We start from the raw sequence: 21,306 nt of genomic DNA, 5'->3' as shown, positions 1-21,306 counted from the left end.
TGTTTAAAAGTCCAGTTTTGTTCCTTAAAGGTACATTGCTTTCTCTTCTCCAGAGGGTGAGATACATGTTTGTAATATTTCATTAAAAAAACATTTTAAAATCTACAATTATAATATAATTATGTTCCCTAATTAAATGTACAAATATGTACAATTGAGGGTACCACCACAATGACAACATATCTGACAATGTAATATTAGTAAGTGTGCTTTTAATACAACCTTGAAACAATGTAAACATACAGCAATCACAATGTATACAAACAGTACATAAAATCAATAAATAGAAAATACATTTGTAACTGGCATTGAAATTTGAAATTGGCAGTGTCATGATTTCCTAAATCCAATTAACATTCAAATACTGTTTTTTTAAAAAAAAAATAGTTTTACACCCTAAGAACTGCCATTTAAATTCAGACTTTTCTTTAAAAATATACTATGCTAAGGCCATATAACAAATCGCTTAAAGTTCACCAGTAGATTTGGAAAAGTAAAAATAATTTAAAAAGGCAATTTACTTTACAACAGTTTGAGTTTCCTCAAATGTGTGGAAGTACACATTTGACACACATCAGTTCCATCAACAGTTTGCAAGCCTCTGCTGTGTTGTCACACTTTGTCAATACCTCACTGCCCTCAACAATGATGGAAATATCAGCCGTATCCTCATCTCTGGCAGCCTGGACAACAGGGATCTTCAGGATGTGCAGTGTAGTTAAAGAACGCTCAAGTGTAGTCACCTCAGTTGTACTCCTTGTTGAATTCCAGCTCTATAATTAAACATATAGAGATTATGTACACGTTCTGTTCTCTTCAATATATTTTCTTTAAAAATATTTAATGAAAAACTGTAAACTGCTTATGCATGCTCATTAACTACAGAACTTCAAGTGTAAAAGATTATCAGGTTATAGTACAAACGGTTATACAAACGATTATGCTACAACCGGTGCTAAAGATCTCATCTATATAAATTAACCTCCTATCTGCTTTTCTCCCTGCCCACCTACATTTTTCACTGCCCCACTAGTTTTCTTACTGTAGTCCATCTTTACATAATTACATTAAGAAAATAAGTAAAAAAGAGCTAGCTAGAGTTAAAAAGGTTAGCTAACGTTTGCCACGGTTGTGTATGTAACATATAGCAGTTGATAGAATAACGTACAAAAATTAACGATGTTAACTACATTTGGACAATAATAAAATATTTATGTATCCAAAAGTATAAGGTTAAATTGAGATACTTACGGGATGAAGCTATTCCCTGAGGCAGGTGAGAGCTGCTCACGTGCCGCAGACACAGAAAAGAGCCCAAATCTTCATCGTCTTCTTCTTCTGTGTTTTTACAGCGGTTCGCTTCTGCCATCTTCCGTTTTCTCATTCAGAGTTCATTCATTTTAAAGCTGTCATTCCAGCCCAATTGTCTTCAGAAACATAAATAACAATTTCCTCCCTTCAGCACGGCACTGTCTCCTTATTAACCCTATTTATCATTATAATTTCTATCATTCGTCATTACATCAATATTCTAAAATATTACAATACAGAGCTTACCTATAACTGTATGGCATTTAACAAGTTAAAATAATGATTCTATTTATTTAACATTTATTACATCCTTTTCCAGACAGTTACCAGTATTTTCTTTCATTTTTAGATGTGGGCCAGATACGATTAATACGCAGTGTTTAATAAAATGCTCTGATCAGTGAAGTGTGCTAACTGCAATGGCAATTGCCTCGCCAGCCAACAGTGCCAACGTGCAGCCGAAATTGGGCCAGATGCAGTGTGCCGCATTCACGCGGAGACGACAGCCAGCCGACAATGCCGAGCCTGAGCCAGAATCGGCCCAGACCTACCTTGCTAGCTGGAGCTAATCTCAGTGACTACACTAGTCCTGTAGCAGTAACTCTGGTCTAACTGTTAACGCTAGTCGTGTTGATACTAATCTGAATAACTCTCTCTCTCTCTCTCTCTCTCTCTCTCTCTCTCTCACACACACACACACACACACACACACACTCTCTCTCTCTCTCTCTCCCTAGTAGCACTAATGCTAATCTCAGTAACTACACTAGTCCTATAGCAGTAGTCTAACTGTTAGTGCTAGTCATGTTGATACTAATCTGAATAACTCTGTTTTTACACTAAACTTATTAATGTTCACTCTACTTTCAATTGAATGAGACTTTGATTTTTACATAAATTTATTACATCAAACTGTTACAAAACAAACCATCACTCCTCCCTTAACCCTCCAAAACCTTTAGAGAGAGAAGAGAGGGAGAGGAAAAGAGAAACAGAGATAAGAGTGTGATGAGAGAAGAGAGGAGAAGGGAGAGAGTGTGAAAGAGAGAAAATAAAACAAAAGAAAGAGGTGTTGAAGTAATGAAGTAAATGATTCATATGAATGTTCACTAATGTTAATGCATTAAATGTCTGAGTCTTTTATTCTGAAACATCCACTTCCTGATGCAGTTGGACTAAACTCTAATGTTGCTGTCTTCACACACCTGTGTCCAGCTGCAGAATCTAGGTTTATTCAATCTGACACAAACGCACTGAGGAGCCATAACCAACCCTAAACCCAGCATAGAGGGGTTCAGTGAATGTGGTGGTGAGTGTGTGTAAGTGTGTGAGTGTGTGTGTGTGAGTGGAGACACTGTAGAAGGACAGAGTGCCGGCCGGACAGTCCACATACACTCCTACTCTGTTAGAGCTGGAGGCAGGAGGAGGGAGATCAGTGCTGTTCTTATTGTGACGGACAAAGTAACTGTTATTAAAGCACCTCAGACTCCAGGACTTTACATTCGCTCCAAACTCACAGTCATCACTGAGTCCTTTTCTCTGGATGGATTTATACGCCACTGAAATATAAACCCCTCCCCCACTCCACTCAGTTTCCCAGTAACAACGTCCAGTCAGACTCTCTCTGCACAGAACCTGTTCACAGTCACTGAATCTCTCTGGATGATCAGTATACGACTGTTCCTCCTCCACCCACTTCACCTTCTTGTTCCCTTCAGACAGAGAGAGGTGTGTGTTCACTGTGTTTGGGTCCAGTGTGAGCTCACAGGCATCTGCACACAACAAGATACACAACACACAATCAGATACACAACACACAATCAGACACACATCATAAATCAGATAGACAACACACAATCAGACACACATCATACAATCAGATACACAACACACAATTAGACACACAACACACAATCGGACACACAATTAGACACACAACACACAATCAGATTCAGACACACAACACAATCAGACACACATCACACAATCAGACACAGCACACAATCAGGCACATTATTATTATTATTATTATTATTATACAACTTTTTAAAAGTTCCACCCTACAGGTTTTTACAATCGCTAACATCACTTTGTCCAATCTGTATTTTCAAAACCCTAAATACATTTAGCATCCATTAGTTGTGAACTAAACCATTAACACAATTCATGTTATTTTCACAAAATATACAGTCAATTTACATGTTTCCAAAATGCCAAAATAAATGTGTACATACAAACTTTCCCAATACTACATTTATGGATCTGTCTTTGTCTTAACCTTAATTTAAAATTGCTTGCATACAGCGCTACAGAATTGGAAACCTAATGTTCAAAACCTTCAATACTGTGTAAAACAGCTATTTCTGCAACATCAGCAGCTAAAAGGCTACATTGAAACAACTGATAAGCAGTGAGTAATAGTGAGTAGAGAAAAAAGAAAACAATGTCTGGACAAGGCTGTTTAATTTATTTTTACCCATTTGGGACCAAAGGCCATGTATGGATTTTTCTGTTGAGAGTACAACTTTATATATGAGCACCATTTAAGGTGGACCGGGAAAACTCAAGAAGACATTAACTTCCACCATGCTTTTAAAGTTGAAAAATGGGCATGTAACTTAAACTCTGTGTAAACTCCCTGAATGTTAAACTACACAAACTACACAGAGTAAAATACAAGTTTAATTTACACCTCTTTAAAACTGAGAGGGGGTATTTGACTTATTTCTAATGGGTGAACTGACTCTAGGGGTGCTCTCAGTTCCTGAGATTTGTTTAATTGTGTCTGAATGATATTAGATGGCAATTATTAAGAAAACTTCTATACCACACACACACACTGTTTATTAATTTTTTTTTTTTTTATTTAAACATTTGCGACCAAAGGCCATGTATGTTGCATTTTTCTGTTGAGAGTATGTAGCCTTTTAGCTGCTGATGAACACATAAACACACCTATTGAAATAAAGGTACTATATTTTTATCTGCTTGGGGTTTATTAAAAACAATCCATTCGCTGTGGCATAGCCCAAACTGATCCAAGTCCTCCTCAGGCAAATGATTTTTCTCCACATGACAAAACCGCTATGTGAGGTGCTACGCCGTGTGCAGTGATCTCCTCTATTAATGAGCATGGCCAGTTGTGTAAAACAGACCTCTTACAATAGATTTTATTTTCTTCAAACACTGAAAAATATTATGCATGAGGTGCCTGGGCTAAAGAGCCAGCTAACAATCAGTCATAATTGAAGTTATGTAATAACATAATTTTGGGAGTAGGACCACGCCCAAACCCCTCCTCTCAGCCCTATATATAACCCGCAAATTCATGTAATTTCCGTGTCAGACAAACTTGCTTCATTTAGTTCAGGTGACGAATCTCGATTCGACTGCTTCACTACTCCTACGACTCCTCCACACTGGGTCATTCCTGCTGATCCCCATATTCGGAGCCGTGTTCAGCCATTATGAAACCCACAGAGCCTCCTGTTTTAAAACTTGCTATGGGACTGCCCGGTATCTGAAGTTACGTACGGCCATTGTCGCACCTGCAACCGCTTCGGTTGTTCTATGCTCTGCTGTCTTACCCGCTCCCAATCGGTGCTCTGCTCTCCTGCTTCTCCTCCCACTGCAACCGGCCTCCTGAGCAATCCCTCTGCATCTGCCTCAGACACACGGCTTTGAGCCTCCCCTTACCTTCATCTCTGGCTATGCTGCTACGGGACTGCCTCGTGTTTGGGGAACATGAATCTACCGTCTGTATGGCTGCTGCTCCACAGCTACGAGCTCTACAGTGCCTTAAGACTCCCATTTCCTCCTCTCCGACAGAACAGCCCCAGCGTTCCAGTAACGTGCTCTGAAACAATGGCATTCCCTTTGCTTACTCAGCTAAAGAGAGAAACCTGTCTGCCAGTGTACATAGCCCCTGCGTTGCAATGCGATAACGCATTGGATAATGGCTTGGAATCTGCAACATTCATGCACATCACCAGGGCACTCTCATCCCACCCTCCACCCCATAGCAGCTGCTGCTGCTCTATGCATCATACTTTTCAGCTCGGACCCCCTCTACAGGTTGCTATTGCGGGCCTGCCTCCTGCCCAGCCCTCTGGGCACTCTATGCAGTCTCCTTGCTGCATCAGCTTCCTCATCCTAGATCCACTCTCATGCTATCATCTCATTCTCCTAGCCTCTACACCAGTAGCTTGTGTACTTCGTGGATGCACATCCCAACCCTATCAATTTGTGGCCGTGCCATACCTCGCCTCTAGCTTTACAATTCTCACTTTTCTATTCAGGTGCCACTGTGGACCCTCATCCTGAATCCTCTGCTGCTGTGCTCCTCCCACCCTCCAGCTTCCAGTTTGTACTCTTTTCAGATGCTACTGTGGACTATCGTACTGGACCCTCCTCTGTGCTGCCTTGCTGCTCACACTCTACAGCTTCTAGCTTCTGCTCCATTTTCAGGTGCTTTGGTGGACCTTCACCCCCCACTTATTGCTGCTGCACTACTCCCGGTCTCTGAATTTCCAGCTCATCGTCTTCTCGGGTGCTGTTATAGGCCATGTCCTAATCCTCTCTCCTTTTCGGCTGTCCCACACCCCGCCTCTTCCTTTACAGCACACCCTCTATCCTAATGTGGACCTTCATCCTAATCCCCTTACTCTTGCGGTTTTGCTGCATCCTGCCTCTTCCTTTACAGCCCTCCTCTCTCATGCCACGGACCTTCGTGCCAACCACATAGCTTTGCGACTGCACCGCCCGCCTCCAACTTCACAGCTTGCACTCTCTCCTCAGAAACTGCTGCGGATGCTCATCCCTATGCCTTCCCCTTACAGACAAACAGCGCCCTGCGCCCACTGTGTGGCTTGTACTCTCTCCTGCTGAATCTTACTTTCTGCCTCTCTGCTTGTAGCTAAGCTTCTCCTAATGACTGCACCTCACCCTGCCTCTTATGGTCGCCTTGGACCAGCCCCTCTACCCAGCACTAAGGCACTTGACACCACCTCAAATTCAATTCACCCTCTCACATGCAACATTGTCGCTCTTAGCTTCTAACTTTCCAGCTCGTGCCACAGAGGACCTTTATCATTCATCTCTCTGCTAGCAACTGCACCTCACCCTGCCTCCTATGGTACTGCTCGCATTGATTCCTCCAGGTGCTGTGGGCCTTCAACCTGTCCTCTTATCTTCACAACCTAGCCCCTAAGTTCCAGTTATGCTCTCTTCTCAGGTGTTACCTTGGACCAGCACTCAGGCACTTGACACCACCTCAAATTCAATTCACCTTCTTACATGCTGTCTCTTCTCTGGCACCTGTTTTTAATCACAATCTAGGCATTTTTGCTATCTTTGAGTCAACTTTCTACCTTGCCCCCTTGCTTGAGCTCCTCAGCACCTTTGGATTTTGTCTCTTTCAGAGTTTTCGTCCGCGTGACAAACTGCCTTCTCTGTATCTTGCCATTCCTGCGGTACTAACCCATTTTGGGCTTCTTATCTGGCCTCATCAATAATCCCTCTAGATCACTCTTCTGTTCTCAATTCCCTCTATGCCATTGGAAAGGCATCACGAGGGCACACCTGCCAACGAAGGACATCTCACTTTATTAATTCTGACCCTTTATAGTACTTGACTTCAAGGCTGCTACCAATCCACTTTCCACCTATTGTTGCCAGCCTCAGACCCTTCACCATTACCCAACCACCATCAATTACACTGGACTTAGCAACACTCTGTCCAATGCATCCAGTCTGATACACTTGATGCTGGCCCCAGATTAATGTCACTATTATCATTAGTCTATCTATTATAGACATTTAACTGGTAATACTTTAACATTCTATTAGTAGTTGATCAATTTGATTTCTGCCGACACAATGATCTTGGCCATCTTAAGACCAACTCTGACTCTATCGAATTTCACAATCATTTCCCCTTTATTGCTGTGGCATTTGAATACTAAAATTACCAATCATGCTAGAATTTCTGTCATCATAATCAATAAAGGACATTCAACTTACTCAACCTAATGCTATTTCTCTACCGTCTCACATGATACTCAGTCATGCACCAGTTTATTAAAAGTAGATCTTTCAAAGACTCACTAACCCCTTTCATTTACCTACACAATCCAGGACACCAATCAAGCCCTTGACCAGAGTACCTGAACCTGTCCATTCTGTAGCACTTAATGACCACCATTCCTGTACATTTTTGGGGGTCTGGCTTCATACGCATTCATAAGCCACCCTGAACTCCTCCCCAAAGACTTCTGAGTTCACCTCCCAGTTTCCGCCTCTACGGGCGTGGTCCGTACTAGGAAACTGATGATAAACACTCTATGGATCCTTTATTACAGATAAAAAGCTCAAGATACTGTGGTAAATTTAAAATAAGTATTTGTTGTGGGGGGTGGTTTCTACTTTTCATTGAAATATAGTTTTAAAAGTGATCATAAAACCAATCAGTTCTGATACTGTAGTGTGTGCTAAAAGGTGACAATACAATACGTTGTCCGGATGGCATTCATTCTTTTCAACCATAAGAGACTTGAGACTTGACTTGAACTTGCAAAAATTACTTGTGAACATCTCTGCTCAGTGACCACAGAGAACAAGGAGGTGAAGGCTAATGCTGAGATGACATATTCATGTTGTGAAAATTACACTGAACACAGTGAACTTACATTTCTTCATTCCTGGTTTGATCCAGTTCTCCCCGGCATGGTCCATCCTGAAAGAAGAAACACACTCATCCAACTTGTTTCTTAATATTAATCTTTCTAATGTATTTTTTCCCATGATTTTTAAGACGAACTGTTATTTAGTTTTCCATTAAGAATATTCAAATAACCTTTTAGTGTACAACCCTGTTTACAAACAAGTTGGGACACTGTGAAATATAAAATAAAATACTATAAATAATTTTTTTTTTAAATAAAACAGAATTACATAAAATGATTTAAACCCTATATTTAATTTAAAATAATACAATAATAAGACAATATGTCACAATGAGGAAGATTTTAAAGATTTTGATTAAATGAAATTTGGTGGGGATCAAATAGCTCCACACATGATTCTGTTTACGTTCTGTCATTGTGTCTGTCTACACACTGACTGACTGAGAAGTCTGTAAGAGAACTGACAGTTGGCAGTTTGTTGTGCATTTGATTTCTAAACCATGTTATTCATAGCTACAGATGACTTCACCCTGCTGTATGCTGTGCACTGAAGCCTACCTTTGCCATTAACATTATTGTGACTCATTTCACAGGTGAACTTGACTTTACACATTTCTTTGAAAAATAGCTCCTAATGTCCTCCTTCTAGATACAGAGTCTCACATGACAGCAGGGAAAAGCACAGCCAATCAGACTAGACCAATGTATTACAAGGAGGTAGGACTTAACCCTTTCTGGATGTGATTTAACCCTTTCTGCACCTCTATGTTAATGAGACATTGACAGATCATATATATATGTACATAATATATATATATATATATATATATATATATATATATATATATATATATATATATATATATATATATATATATATACACAAACTGGATATTCCAAAAAATTTGGGACAGTAAACAAATTGTGAATAAAAACTGAATGCAATGATGTGGAGATGGCAAATGTCAATATTTTATTCGTAATAGAACACAGATGACAAATCAAAAATCTTAATCTGAGTGAATGTAACATTTTAAAGGAAAAATATGTTGATTCAAAAATTTACAGTGTCCACAAATCCCAAAAAAGTTGGGACAACTAGCAATAAGTGGCTGGAAAAAGGAAATTATAGCATATAACGAACAGCTGAAAGACCAAATAACACTAATAAGGTCAATTGACAACATGATTGGGTATAAAAAGAGCCTCTCAGAGTGTCAGTGTCTCTCTGAAGCCAAGATGGTAAGAGGATCACCAATTCCAACATTGTTGTGCAGAAAGATAGTGCAGGAATACCAGAATGGTTTTACCCAGAGTAAAATAGCAAAGACTTTTAAGTTATCATCATCAACCGTTCATAACATCATCAAAAGATTCCGAGATTCTGGAACAATTGCTGTGCATAAGGGTCAAGGCCGTAAAACTCTACTGGATGCTCAATGATCTCCGGGCCCTTAAACGTCACTGCCAGTGGCGGATGCTGGTCTTTCAAGGAGGGGAAGCTCAATTTCAGCCTACATCATAAAATGTGTTGGTTTATTTATACGTAAATTCTACCCTCCGTTCCTTTTTAAGAAAATGATCTGTGACCCTGTCGTACCAACAAGGCGTCTTTTCCAGGGACTTGACTAGTGTCCTCTCAATGGCCAGCAGAGCTAGGCTGCTTAAACGGCCTTGGCCCATGTGAAGTGTGTCCGCCTGTGCTCCCACGGATCTTTACACCAAAGGATCGCTGATTCGCTCATTTCACTGTCAATCAAAAAGGGATTCAGCCTCAGACAGATCATCCAATCATCATGCAGAAGCTGAGCGTCTGGGCCAGCCGAGGCCAGCCCACTGCCCCATAGACCCCCAGAGATGCTGAGCATCCGATGGGCGGGACAAAGCTCAGCATTTATCCAATGACTCGTCTTGTTTCACTGCACTTCGCTGCTTCGCTATTGAACTCTGTGGACACTCAGAATAAATAGCATGATTTAACATACTTGTTAATTGGATATATCTGCCGTAATTACGGTGCTGCTGGTGTCTACTGCTAATTTCCAGGAACTACTGAGAACAGTTAGAGGCCTGTATTAGACATGAATGGGAGAGCATTCCTATTTCTAAACTTGAGAAACTGGTCTCCTCTGTCTCCAGATGTCTGTTGAGTGTAGTAAGAAGAAGGGGGAATGCCACACAGTGGTAAAAAATGGCCTTGTCCCAACTTTTTTGGGTTTGTTTACGCCATGACATTTTGAAACAACATATTTTTCCCTTAAACTGACACCTTCTCTCAGTTCAAACTTTTGATCTGTGATTTGTGTTCTACATTTGTTTTATTTTTTTTATTTTTTGGAGGGAATCAAGTTATTGGTGAAGACAATTCAATAAAGGCTGGATATTGGTGGGGACATGTCACTTCTGTCCATGCTGATTCTACACCCTTGCTTTGGTTCATCACAGAGCAGTATAAAGGGAGAGTTGCGTCAATGGAAGTTCAAAATGCTTGGTGGTCACATGACTCATGAAGGCTCCAAATAGTTCCAGGAAGATCTAGACGGCCAATTTAAATGAGTCATGTTTAAATTAAAATATAAATACATTTGCCGCTATTTCTGGATTAATGTGAAAATCAGGCGTTAGTTGCCTCATATGTACATTTTAGACTGATATCTCAGTTACAGACATATTCATGTTGTTGATTGTTTTAAAAATGTTTTAATTATAATTATTGCTTTTTAAACTTGTACAGTGGTCATTGGGAAACATACCTTATGGTTTCTGATAAGTTAGAGTGAGGTGAAGAGATGTTCATAAATCAGTTAAGATTCATTTTCTAACACATCATTCTTTACTGTTGTGTAACTTTAGCTTAGATTCTATTAGAAAATAAATCCTCATTTCACCTTCTCCACTCACAACTCTATAATCACTTGTCCAGTTACATTTAACAAATACTATTTGAGACAAACATAACCCAAGAATGATTTTTAATGGAATAAATCATAAAATTATTTCCAGGCTGTTCATTATGTTTACTCAGAGTCCTGTAGCCTAATAACTGCTGAAGTTCCCCAAATCTACTAATTTAGTGGGAAATAAATAGCATGATTTAACACACTTGTTAATTGGATATAGATGTTCTGATACTTTAAAACTTAAACACATGACACTCGCGCCTGTTCTGCCATAATTACGGTGCTGCTGGTGTCTACTGCTAATTTCCAGGAACTACTGAGAGTCTCCATGACCCACCATCACTGTAAAAAAATGATATATTGGAGTCAACAGAGTGGGCACAACTCTCTCTATCTTTATGGCTCTGGTTCATCATGCAGCATCCAAAAAAATTTCACATTTTTACAGAGAAAAAAATCTGTTGGCTTTAGCACAATAAGTGCATGTCTTTTTTACACGGAGTCAGTCAGTAATTTAAAGAAAGGACTTTTAATTCAGTTCTTAACAATGGATTCCCAACTCAAATTTAGTACAAATTTTGTACATTGTTCACTACTGCAAGACTGCAGGTAAACAAGCTGTACACACACACACACACAGTTTTACTTACCTGAGGGTGTCCAGTCTGCAGTGTGGATCCTCCTTTTTATCAGAGAGCAGATTCTCTCCTGTGTCTCCTGGGTGATTGTAGGACAGATCCAGTTCTTTCAGGTGTGAAGGGTTCAAGCTCAGAGCTGAAGCCAGAGAAGTACAAGCTTTCTGTGTAACCATACAACCAGACAATCTGGAGAGAGCCAGGGAAAAAAGAAAGCTGTGGTATTTACAGAGGCAAAGCAAATTGGTGTTTAGTGCAAAAAGAGCAAGCAAGAAATACTCTACATTACACATAAACACTTTGATATAAAACAGAGCCAAATCCAACCATACAACCAATTCAACAATTTGATATAAAAAAACCTGAATAATGTAAACACTTTTTGAGGAGCTGAGTATTTTATATAACCATATAAAATTTTTCATAAATTTAAGATAATATCAAAATGTCCCTCATAGCAAAAAAGAATAAACAAACCTAATATAATCATGGATGTGTAAAGCCACTGAGTCTAGGTGTATTAATGGCAATTAAAGAACAGGCCATGTGAACATGTCTCAGGGGATTTATGCTTGCATTTACCCTCACAGGTTGGTGGCATTGAGTGGGATTTTGAGAATTGTATCAAAATATTGGGTGAAACTGGTGACAACTAATTTTGGTGCAGATAATTGGAACAGGAAAAATAAGATCCCAGAGATGGACCAGCAATATTAATTATTATTATTCTATGGTAAACAAGTAAATAACAGCCAAAACACTAACTCACAAATCTTTACTTACTTGCTACTTTTTTTGTTTAATATTTAAAGTTAATATGTAACCTATCTGAGTTCTGAATACATGTCAGTTTTGAGTGTAAATGAATTTCAGTAAAACACACTCAGAAGAAAAGTCAGCTGATGAAGAGAGCATAGGTGCAGATATTTAAAGTCTAAAAATAAAAATGAACCCCTTTCACCTTGTAAGTTTATGTAATGTAGGTTATATTACATGTAATTAATCATACCTCATCTTTTCTTCTCAGGATGTTCCTACATTAAACACTGTACCATGCTTGGGCACTTTTGACCCTCAAAGTCCAATTCCTTTGACTAGTGTGAGTAATCCGGTACCTGCCTGGTGAGGGTACACTGAAACATGTCCAGTTCAGTTGAGTATGCATCAGTGTGGCTAGCTGTGCCCAAGCATGGAACGTGAATGTAATGTCAATTCTCCGATAATCATTGACGATGTGCAAAATAAATGCCACATTTAGATGGCATTTTTAAATTAAATCACTGCATCAAAACCATAGGCCTGTGGGGGAGACGGGAGGTGGACAGTTGTACTCTGGAAGTGTGAGTATTCTTTAAACAAACTAGTGACTTCTCTAAAATTTTATCAGATTTTTTATTATATCTCAGTGAATCAGTGGATGGAGAAAAAAATATTATTAACCATTAATACCATTTTCTCTGATTCCCATTACATCACCCTCACCTATCATCAGAGAAATAATGATCAGCTAATTCAGGGACCCTCTCTTATACTAATAAGAGGTATACTGGTAAAGAAGTATTACCAGTCATAATCAATCCCCTTTTAACAATTATAAATTTGTCCCTTAGACTGGGTCACATACCCAAAGCATTTAAACTAGCAGTTATTAAACCCCTGATCAAGAAACCGAATCTTGATCCTAGTGTACTATCCAATTACAGACCTATCTCTAACCTTCGCTTCATATCTAAGATCTTAGAAAAATTTGTATCCCAACACCTTAGGTCATACTTGCATAAAAATAGCATATATGAAAAATTTCAATCTGGTTTTAGGCCACACCACAGCACCGAAACTGCTTTAGTTAAGAAAACAAAAAACCTTCTTCTTGCCTCTGATTGAGGCTGCGTATCCATGATAGTTCTACTCGACCTCAGTGCAGCTTTTGATACAATTGATTATACTATTCTGCAAGAAAGATTAAAAAACATGGTTGGAATATCAGGAACATCATGGTTTAAGTCTTACCTCACAGATCTCTACCAGTTTGTAAAAGTAAATAATGTTTCTTCTATTCATACAAAAATGAGATTTGGAATTCCCCAAGGCTCCATTTTAGGCCCTTTATTATTTATATTATACATGCTGCCACTGGGCAGAGTTATTAGCAGGCATGGCATTACCTTCCACAGTTACGCAGATGACACACAGTTATACATATCAGCCAAACCAGACGACAAACCAACACTAAAGAAAATGGAGGACTGTGTTAAAGAAGTGAAGCATTGGATGTCATACAATTTCCTTCTGCTAAACCGCGACAAAACCGAGGTTCTCCTTCTAGGTCCAAAACCTGCTATAAATAAGGTATCAGACTTAATACATAATTTTGACTTCCCTGTTCTCCCTAGCTCATCAGCAAAAAATGTTCTGGGTGTTCCGGCCTCTTATTAGTACCCAGAATTCATAAGACTTCAGCGGGGGGGAAAGCTTTCTCCTACAAAGCCTCTCAGCTCTGGAACAATCTTCCAGCTAGTGTTCAGGAAGCAGACACAGTCCCTATGTTTAAGTCTAGGCTCAAAACACACTTGTTCAGTTTAGCCTTTGGCAACTAACCTCTTTCTAGTTTAAGGTTGTCGTTTCAGGAACTTATGGACATGGGGAGTCAGGGTAAATGTGGATGATGTGCTCACAATTTCTCTTGCTTGGAGCGGAAGGATGTCTTTGCTGAGCTTCTTCTGGTTTCCCTCCTCCCAGTCTGCTACAGTCAGATCCGTCACTACACTAATGAAAATATTCACATGCTCTTTTTCTCTGCTGCACGCAACTAAACTAACTGCTTCCCTTTACTGTTTTCTGAGAAAATAGTGGCCCACTGATGGAAGATTGTTTGCTGTATTCTCCTGCAGCCCAGAATAGACCAGCTGCTCACCTCCATCTACTGCTGCCAGCCTCTGACCACTCACCATGATCGACTACACTGAAGTAGAAATGGACTCAGATTAGCAAAACTGACTGCAACATTCTTCCAATCTGATGCACTATTATTATGCCCCAAGATTAATGTCACTATTATTATTATTATTATTATTATTATTATTATTATTATTATGTAGCATAATGACACTCCATTGGTGATTATTTAAAATTCAATCTATAGTTTGACCAGAGGAGGATGGGTCCCCTTTGTGAGTCTTGGTTCCTCCCAAGGTTTCTTCCTCCAGCCTCAAGCGAGCTTTTCCTTGCCACTGTCACCTTCGGCTTGCTCGCATTGGGCTTTGATTTAAATGTTCTGTTCTGAAACTGTGAAGCTGCTTTGTGACAACGTCAGTTGTAAAAGGTGCTATATAAATACATTTGATTTGATTTGATGATTTATACATTGTTTAATTAAAAAAATACATCTCCATTCAGAAGGGATTTCAGATTTCTTATTCACATTTACTATGCAGTTTTATTTATACATTGCCAACAAAGACTACTGAATTATTCCTCACTATCCCACACTCTCAGCCTAGACTTTAATGCAGTTCACGAGAAACATATAAATAACTTCACTCTGAATTCACATCTTAGTTTTTGCATTCAGAAGTAAATCATAGGGCATCTGACCTGAGTGTCTCCAGTTTACAGAGTGAACTCTTCAGTCCTTCACAGAGCTTTTCCACACCTGAATCCTGCAGGTCATTGTTACTCAGGTCCAGTTCTTTTAGGAGGGGGTTGGACTGTTGTAAAACTGATCTCAAATATTCACAAGTTTTCTCCCCAAGATAACAAGCAGACAGTCTGAAAAGGACAATTACATTAAAACATTTATGGCTTGTTTGTTTTTTTTTTTTGTTTTTTTTTTGTAATTAACTCTTTTTATTGAGAAAACACATGATATTACAATAACCAATAACATGTGAGCTTACTTGCTTTTGCTTTTACATTTTTAACTTTTAACTGGGGGGGGTGAAACTTGGGAGGTGGGGAGATCTAATTTTAAACACATCATTAACGTGACTGTACAAATTGGTGCACTATTCAAAGAGCAGCCAGCTTTATTTAAAATCTGATCTAACTGGCTTGACATATTCCGTCCATTTGGACCATATTTTACAGAAGATATCTCTCTGTACTTTTAGAGAGAAAGACAGTTTTTCTATTTTGTAGATCTCTTGCACAACATTTATCCAGTCCACAGTTGTTGGTGATTCAGGTTTGAGCCATCTTCTCGTAAGAGCTTTTTTACTTGCTGCAGTAAGATGTACAACAGTTTTTTTATTATTCAGATTTAGTTTACCCCCTGATACATTACCAAAAATCATGTTTTCAAAGGTTACAGGAAAAACAGATGAAAAGACATTCTGTATATAATCATGAATTTGAGGCCAATACTGGTGGATGGCTGGACAGTCTCAAAAAATATGAAATTGGTTTGCCCTCTCATCTCTATATGTCCAACAAGTGTCCCCCATTCTCCCTTTCATTCATACCTTTTCTGAAACGAGGTAGGATTCTGTATGTTTTACTACTAAATTGAAGGCAAATTACAAAAATGAAGAAAGCACATAAAATTGAAAACACAATCATTCTACACTGAACGATCAGTCGATTAAGAACAAAGATACCTTGTGTCTACACTCACTGTCCATTTTATCTCCTCTGCTCATGAGTGGATCAGACACAGCAGTGCTGTTGGTGTTTTTTATACCCTGTGTCCACTCACTGTCCACTCTGTGAGACACTCCTCTCTTGTTGGTCCACCGTGTAGATGTAAAGTCAGAGACAGTAGCTCATCTGTCGCTGCACAGTGTGTGTCGGTCATCCTCTAGTCCTTCATGAGTGACACAGGACGCTGTCGGCTGGATGTTTAGGGTCGGTGGACTATTCTCAGTCCAGCAGTGACACTGAGGGGTTTAAAAACTCCAGCAGCACTGCTGTGTCTGATTCCCTCATACCAGCACAACACATACTAACACACCACCACATCAGTGTCACTGCAGCACTGAGAATGATCCACCACACCATATCTGCTCTATGGGGGTCCTGACTATTGAAGTGTAGCATGAAAGGGGGCGAACAAAGTATACAGAGCAACAGATGGACTACTGTTTGTTATTGTAGAACTACAAAGTGTTCCTGTATGGCCAGTGGAGCTGATACAATGGATAAATGTTGTAGAAACAAGGTAGGTTTTCCTAATCCAATGATTATACAGTGTATACTGCCCTTATGGTTAAATATTTACACAGAGGCCTGGTTCTAGACTGCTTTGCCCTGGGGGGCAGTAAAACATAATGAGTGGGCAAGTCTTTAGACATATTTAGAAAACTATATTCTGGGTTTGATTTGAACAGGGATGACAGTTAAATTCAAGGGCTGCATACATTAAAAGACCCATTTACACATTCATTACATCACACCACTGTGAGTGTGCTGTCCCTTTTCAAAGAGTCCTCCATATGTGGCTGAGAAATTTATCCAGAATATGTTACATTTAAGCAGAATAGCTCAGCTGTAATATTAAAAATACTTCTTTGGAAGGTTTGTTTAGCCCAGTATAAGTACTACACTATGGTCAGTGAGGAGAGCTTAGACACAAATGTAAGACCAGCATGCAGAGTGTTCCAGATGAATGTGGTTTTATTAACAGAATTGTCCCCCTTTTTAACTTTCTCGTGTACATGTATCGAACATTTCTACAAAAGCACATTTTGTGGGGATGAGGGGCAATGCTCACCCCTGAACCCCTCTCAAGAGGCAGCCCTGTTTACACATCAATAATACTGTTACTAAGAGTTTACCTGAGTGTCTCCAGTTTACAGTGTGAACTCTTCAGTCCTTCACAGAGCTTCTCCACTCCTGAATCCTGCAGGTCATTGTTACTGAGGTCCAGTTCTTTTAGAAAATAATTGGACTGTTGTAAAAACGACCCCAGATATTCACAAGATTTCTCTCCAAGTTTACAAGTAGCCAGTCTAAAAATGAATAATTACATTAAAATATGTTTTGCTCTACTAATATTACAAAAACATGTAAAATTGACAAAATAATCAGTCTACACTGCCACTGTGGTTAAAGAAGCACTAGGTAAGACACTTTTCTTTTTGCACCTGGGGCTCCCCCTAGTGTAATATTTTTATTGCACACAGGGGGGCTGGGAGGAAAGGGGTGGTTTCCTATTTTTCACCAAAAGTGACATAGTGCCATTTCTGCAGTGCTGAACCTGAATTAGCAATGACAGAGGATCTAAATATAGCACAAAAAGTAGGGAAATGTGTGTTTGTAGATTATTTCTTTGTTGATACAATGCATCTTGGCAATAAAAACACCATTGGAAACCTGTTAATTTTCCTTTTAAATGGTGTCACATTTGTAAGGAACATGCATTTGTGTGATGAGCAGTAGAGCTAAGTATGTGGGTTGTGGCCATGAAAAAGTTGCCAAATCCAATGCCAAACAGCTTATTTTGTGTGATGGTGTGGGGCAGCATCTCCCTCACTGGAAAAACAAGGTTTGTCATCATAGGAGGCGATCTCAATGCAGAGAGATATTGAGATGAAATTCTGCAACCAGTGGCAGTCCTATACCTCCACAGTCCGGGACCAAACTCTATCCTCCAAGATGACAATGCTCGCCCCCACAGAGCAGGGTTTATCAGAGACTACCTCCAGAATTTGGGAGTTGAGAGGATGGAATGGCCTGTCAGCTCCTGACCTCAACCCCATTGAACAGTTGAGGGATCAGCTTTGGCATGCTGTTCGTGTTACAGTGACCAACACAACCATGTTGGCTGACTTGTGACAAATGGTGGTTGAAGAATGGGATGCCATCCCACAGCAGTGTGTGACCAGGCTGGTAACTAGCATTAGTAGGAGGTGGAGGCTGTTGTGGCTCTGTGTGATTCTTCCAAATGCCACTGAGGCTCCTATTTGTGAAATGAATATATTGTTAAATTGCCAGTCTGTCTTCTTTCTTCAAACTTCAGTCATCCAGTCCACCACACACCAAAGGTGTCACGCCCTGGTCCTGTCATGTCTGTTTTCCCGGCCATGTGCTCTTGCACATAGCTCTGTTTGTTATTGTTCCTGTCTCCCCCCTTGTCCCGCCTTAGTTCCACCTACTCGTCAGTGTCTCCTTTGTAATCCTGCCCTCTCGTCATCTGTCCCAGGTATTCTTTGTCTGTGTTGTGAATATAAGTCCCTTTGTCTCTGTGTATGTTTGTCAGGCAATCCACTGTTTGTCAGACAATCCACTGCCTAGTCCACCCCCAAGTCCTGATAAAAAGAGTCAATGGCAAGTTTTTCACATACTCAGCTCTACTGCTCAGCTCATAAATGCATGTTCCTTACAAATTTGGCACCATTTAAAAGGGAAATTAACAGCTTCCAATGGTGTAAGATTTATTGCCAACAAGCATTGTTACAGCAAAGAAATAATCCACAAACACAACTTTCTGCTATGTTTATATTCCCTATCACAGTTCAGTTGAAAATCACAACTTTAGGTAAAATATTACATTGTGTTCTTTTAAATATTAACACTGACACATAACGTCACTAAGAGTTTACCTGAGTGTCTCCAGTTTACAGTGTGAACTCTTCAGTCCTTCACAGAGCTTCTCCACTCCTGAATCCTGCAGGTCATTGTTACTGAGGTCCAGTTCTTTTAGGAGGGAGTTGGACTGTTGTAAAACTGATCCCAGATATTCACAAGATTTCTCACTAAGTTTACAAGTGGCCAGTCTGAAAAAGAATAATTACATGAAAACTTAATTTTTTGTGGAATGTTTTTATGTTTCATTGCTTCTAACATTGGGACGGGAGACATTAGGATTCAGAAGATAGTAAACATCCCAAAGACAGTCAGTGTAACAAAAACACAAACAAACACAAATCAGCAAAACTAAGCACAGAGAACAAAAGAAATCCAAGTAGTTATAAATAAAATGGGAGGTTCTGCTTACATTCCTCTCACTGAGGTACATTATGATCGGTGTGAACAGTGATAGATTGTCATTTAACTGAACAGCTTGTCACGCCCTGGTCCTGTCATTTGTCTGTTTTGCCAGCCATGTGCTCTTGCACATGGTTCTGTTTATATTGGTTCCTGTCTTCGCCCTAGTCCCGCCTTTGTTCCTCCTCCTTGTCAGTGTCCCTATATGTGTCTCATTTGTAATCCTGCCTCCTCATTATCTGTTCCTGGTGTCCCTTGTCTTTGTTGTATATTTAAGTTCCTTTGTGTGACTTCCTGTTTGTTAGACATTCCATCTTCGTTTTGCTATCTCCAGTCTGTCTGTCTTGTCTGTTACTCATTCCCTTGAAGTCAGTCTTTGTATCTCTCGTCTCATGTCTGCTTTTGTCTTTACTTAGTTAAGTTTCCTCTGTACCTGACTATCCATGTCTAGGCTTCTGTTTACTCTCTCTGTCAAGGTTTGTCTGTTTATCTCTATGTCTGTTTATCTCTATGTCTTTAGTCTGTTTCACTCTCTCATGTCATTCTTTCCAAGTCTCTCTGTCTAGGTCTTTCTTTATGTTAGACGCCTGTCTAGTTATCCAAGTTATTTGACAATGGGATGAAGTGAGAGTGGAGAGGTAAATGGTGACTTCACTTACTACAAATAAGCAAACAATGACATACAACTGACCAATAAAACAAGCTGTAACAGTACTTATTATGAGTGCCCTAAAGTAACATTATTATGCATTAAAAGTCAGTAATCAACTTCAGTTTCACTCTGGAATCTCACTCAAACTTGTCTTTGCATATTCACTGTTTCCAGTTTGATAAAACATTATAACATGGTTATAAATAAGTTAACATTATGTTACCGTTCATTCACCAGTGACATCTGTTGCCATTCCTGAATCTCATAAATGTGTTAAAATAAAAAGAGAAAAACCTCACAGCTCACTTAGGCTTTGAGAATTTTATAAATATCTTAATTGTATAATATTTGTAAAAATTAACGAGCTCACCAGAAAGTGGCCACAGTTTATATATAACCCTGGTATGTGTGACTTGGAAAAATATGAATTACACATTAATGAAAATGATACATACAAAGCTCGCTGAGTGTACTTCACCACTGGCAGTAGTCTCCTCAATCCTTCATCTGATGGAATGTATTTCTTCAGCTCAAACTTCTCTTGTGTGTCCTCTGACATCAGTATCACAAACACCAGAGCTGACCACTGTGTGGAGGAGAGTTTCTGTGTTGAGAGTTTTCCTGAGTTCAGGTATTTCTGGATCTCACTTGTCAGAGATCTGTCTTTCAGTTCATTCAGACAATGGAAGAGATTCATGGTCTTCTCTGAGAATGTTTCCTTTTTTTATTTTTCTCTTAATGTAGTCTACAGTGTCTTTCAGATGCTCTTCCTTGATTTGCAGCTCTGGCTGTAAACTCATCAGAAGTTCCTTGTTGGATTCCGGTGAGAGGCCAAAAAGAAAGCGGAGGAAAAGGTCCAGGTGTCCATTGTCAGGAACGAGGGGCGGATTGAGGGAGGCGGACGCACTCGCTAAAACACAGTATATTTAATAAAGGATTATACCAACACAACGAGACTTAAACAGAACGAAAACAAACGGAGCAAAGAAGTTTAAATTAAACACGGGTAACTAGACAGGGTAAGCGTGACAGACGGACAAAAAGCGAAAACAACGACAAAGGAAAAGAGACGGGGAGAGGCTGTGGAGACAGACGGACAGACAAGGAAACACGACCGACTAGACATAGGAATAAATGTGAAATGTACGACCAACACGACTGAACCAAGGTGAAATGTACGACAAACAGGACGTGACACAAGA

General features: G+C 39.6%; 1 protein-coding gene across 6 annotated transcripts in view; it reads right to left on the bottom strand.

Moving 5' to 3' along the window:
* Positions 1–2,291: 2,291 nt before the first annotated feature.
* LOC136687333 (NACHT, LRR and PYD domains-containing protein 12-like) overlaps positions 2,292–21,306 on the bottom strand; it is a 52,179-nt gene continuing 33,164 nt past the window's right edge. For 5 of the 6 annotated variants that reach the window (XM_066661716.1, XM_066661715.1, XM_066661717.1 and 2 more), the window contains 6 exons: positions 19,068–19,241; positions 17,301–17,474; positions 15,124–15,297; positions 11,545–11,718; positions 7,998–8,044; positions 2,292–3,083 (listed from right to left, as the gene is read on the bottom strand). In XM_066661716.1, coding sequence (XP_066517813.1) covers positions 2,542–3,083; positions 7,998–8,044; positions 11,545–11,718; positions 15,124–15,297; positions 17,301–17,474; positions 19,068–19,241 — 1,285 coding nt within the window. In that variant the 3' untranslated portion in view covers positions 2,292–2,541. The remainder of the gene's footprint in view (positions 3,084–7,997; positions 8,045–11,544; positions 11,719–15,123; positions 15,298–17,300; positions 17,475–19,067; positions 19,242–21,306) is intronic. The other variant, XM_066661719.1, reaches the window with a different exon arrangement.

This window comes from Hoplias malabaricus, chromosome 2, assembly GCF_029633855.1.
Source record: "Hoplias malabaricus isolate fHopMal1 chromosome 2, fHopMal1.hap1, whole genome shotgun sequence".
In the NCBI taxonomy this organism is placed as follows: Eukaryota; Metazoa; Chordata; class Actinopteri; order Characiformes; family Erythrinidae; genus Hoplias; species Hoplias malabaricus.
Note: the sequence above shows the minus strand (reverse complement) of the source record. Positions and strands in the feature narration are given on the sequence as shown.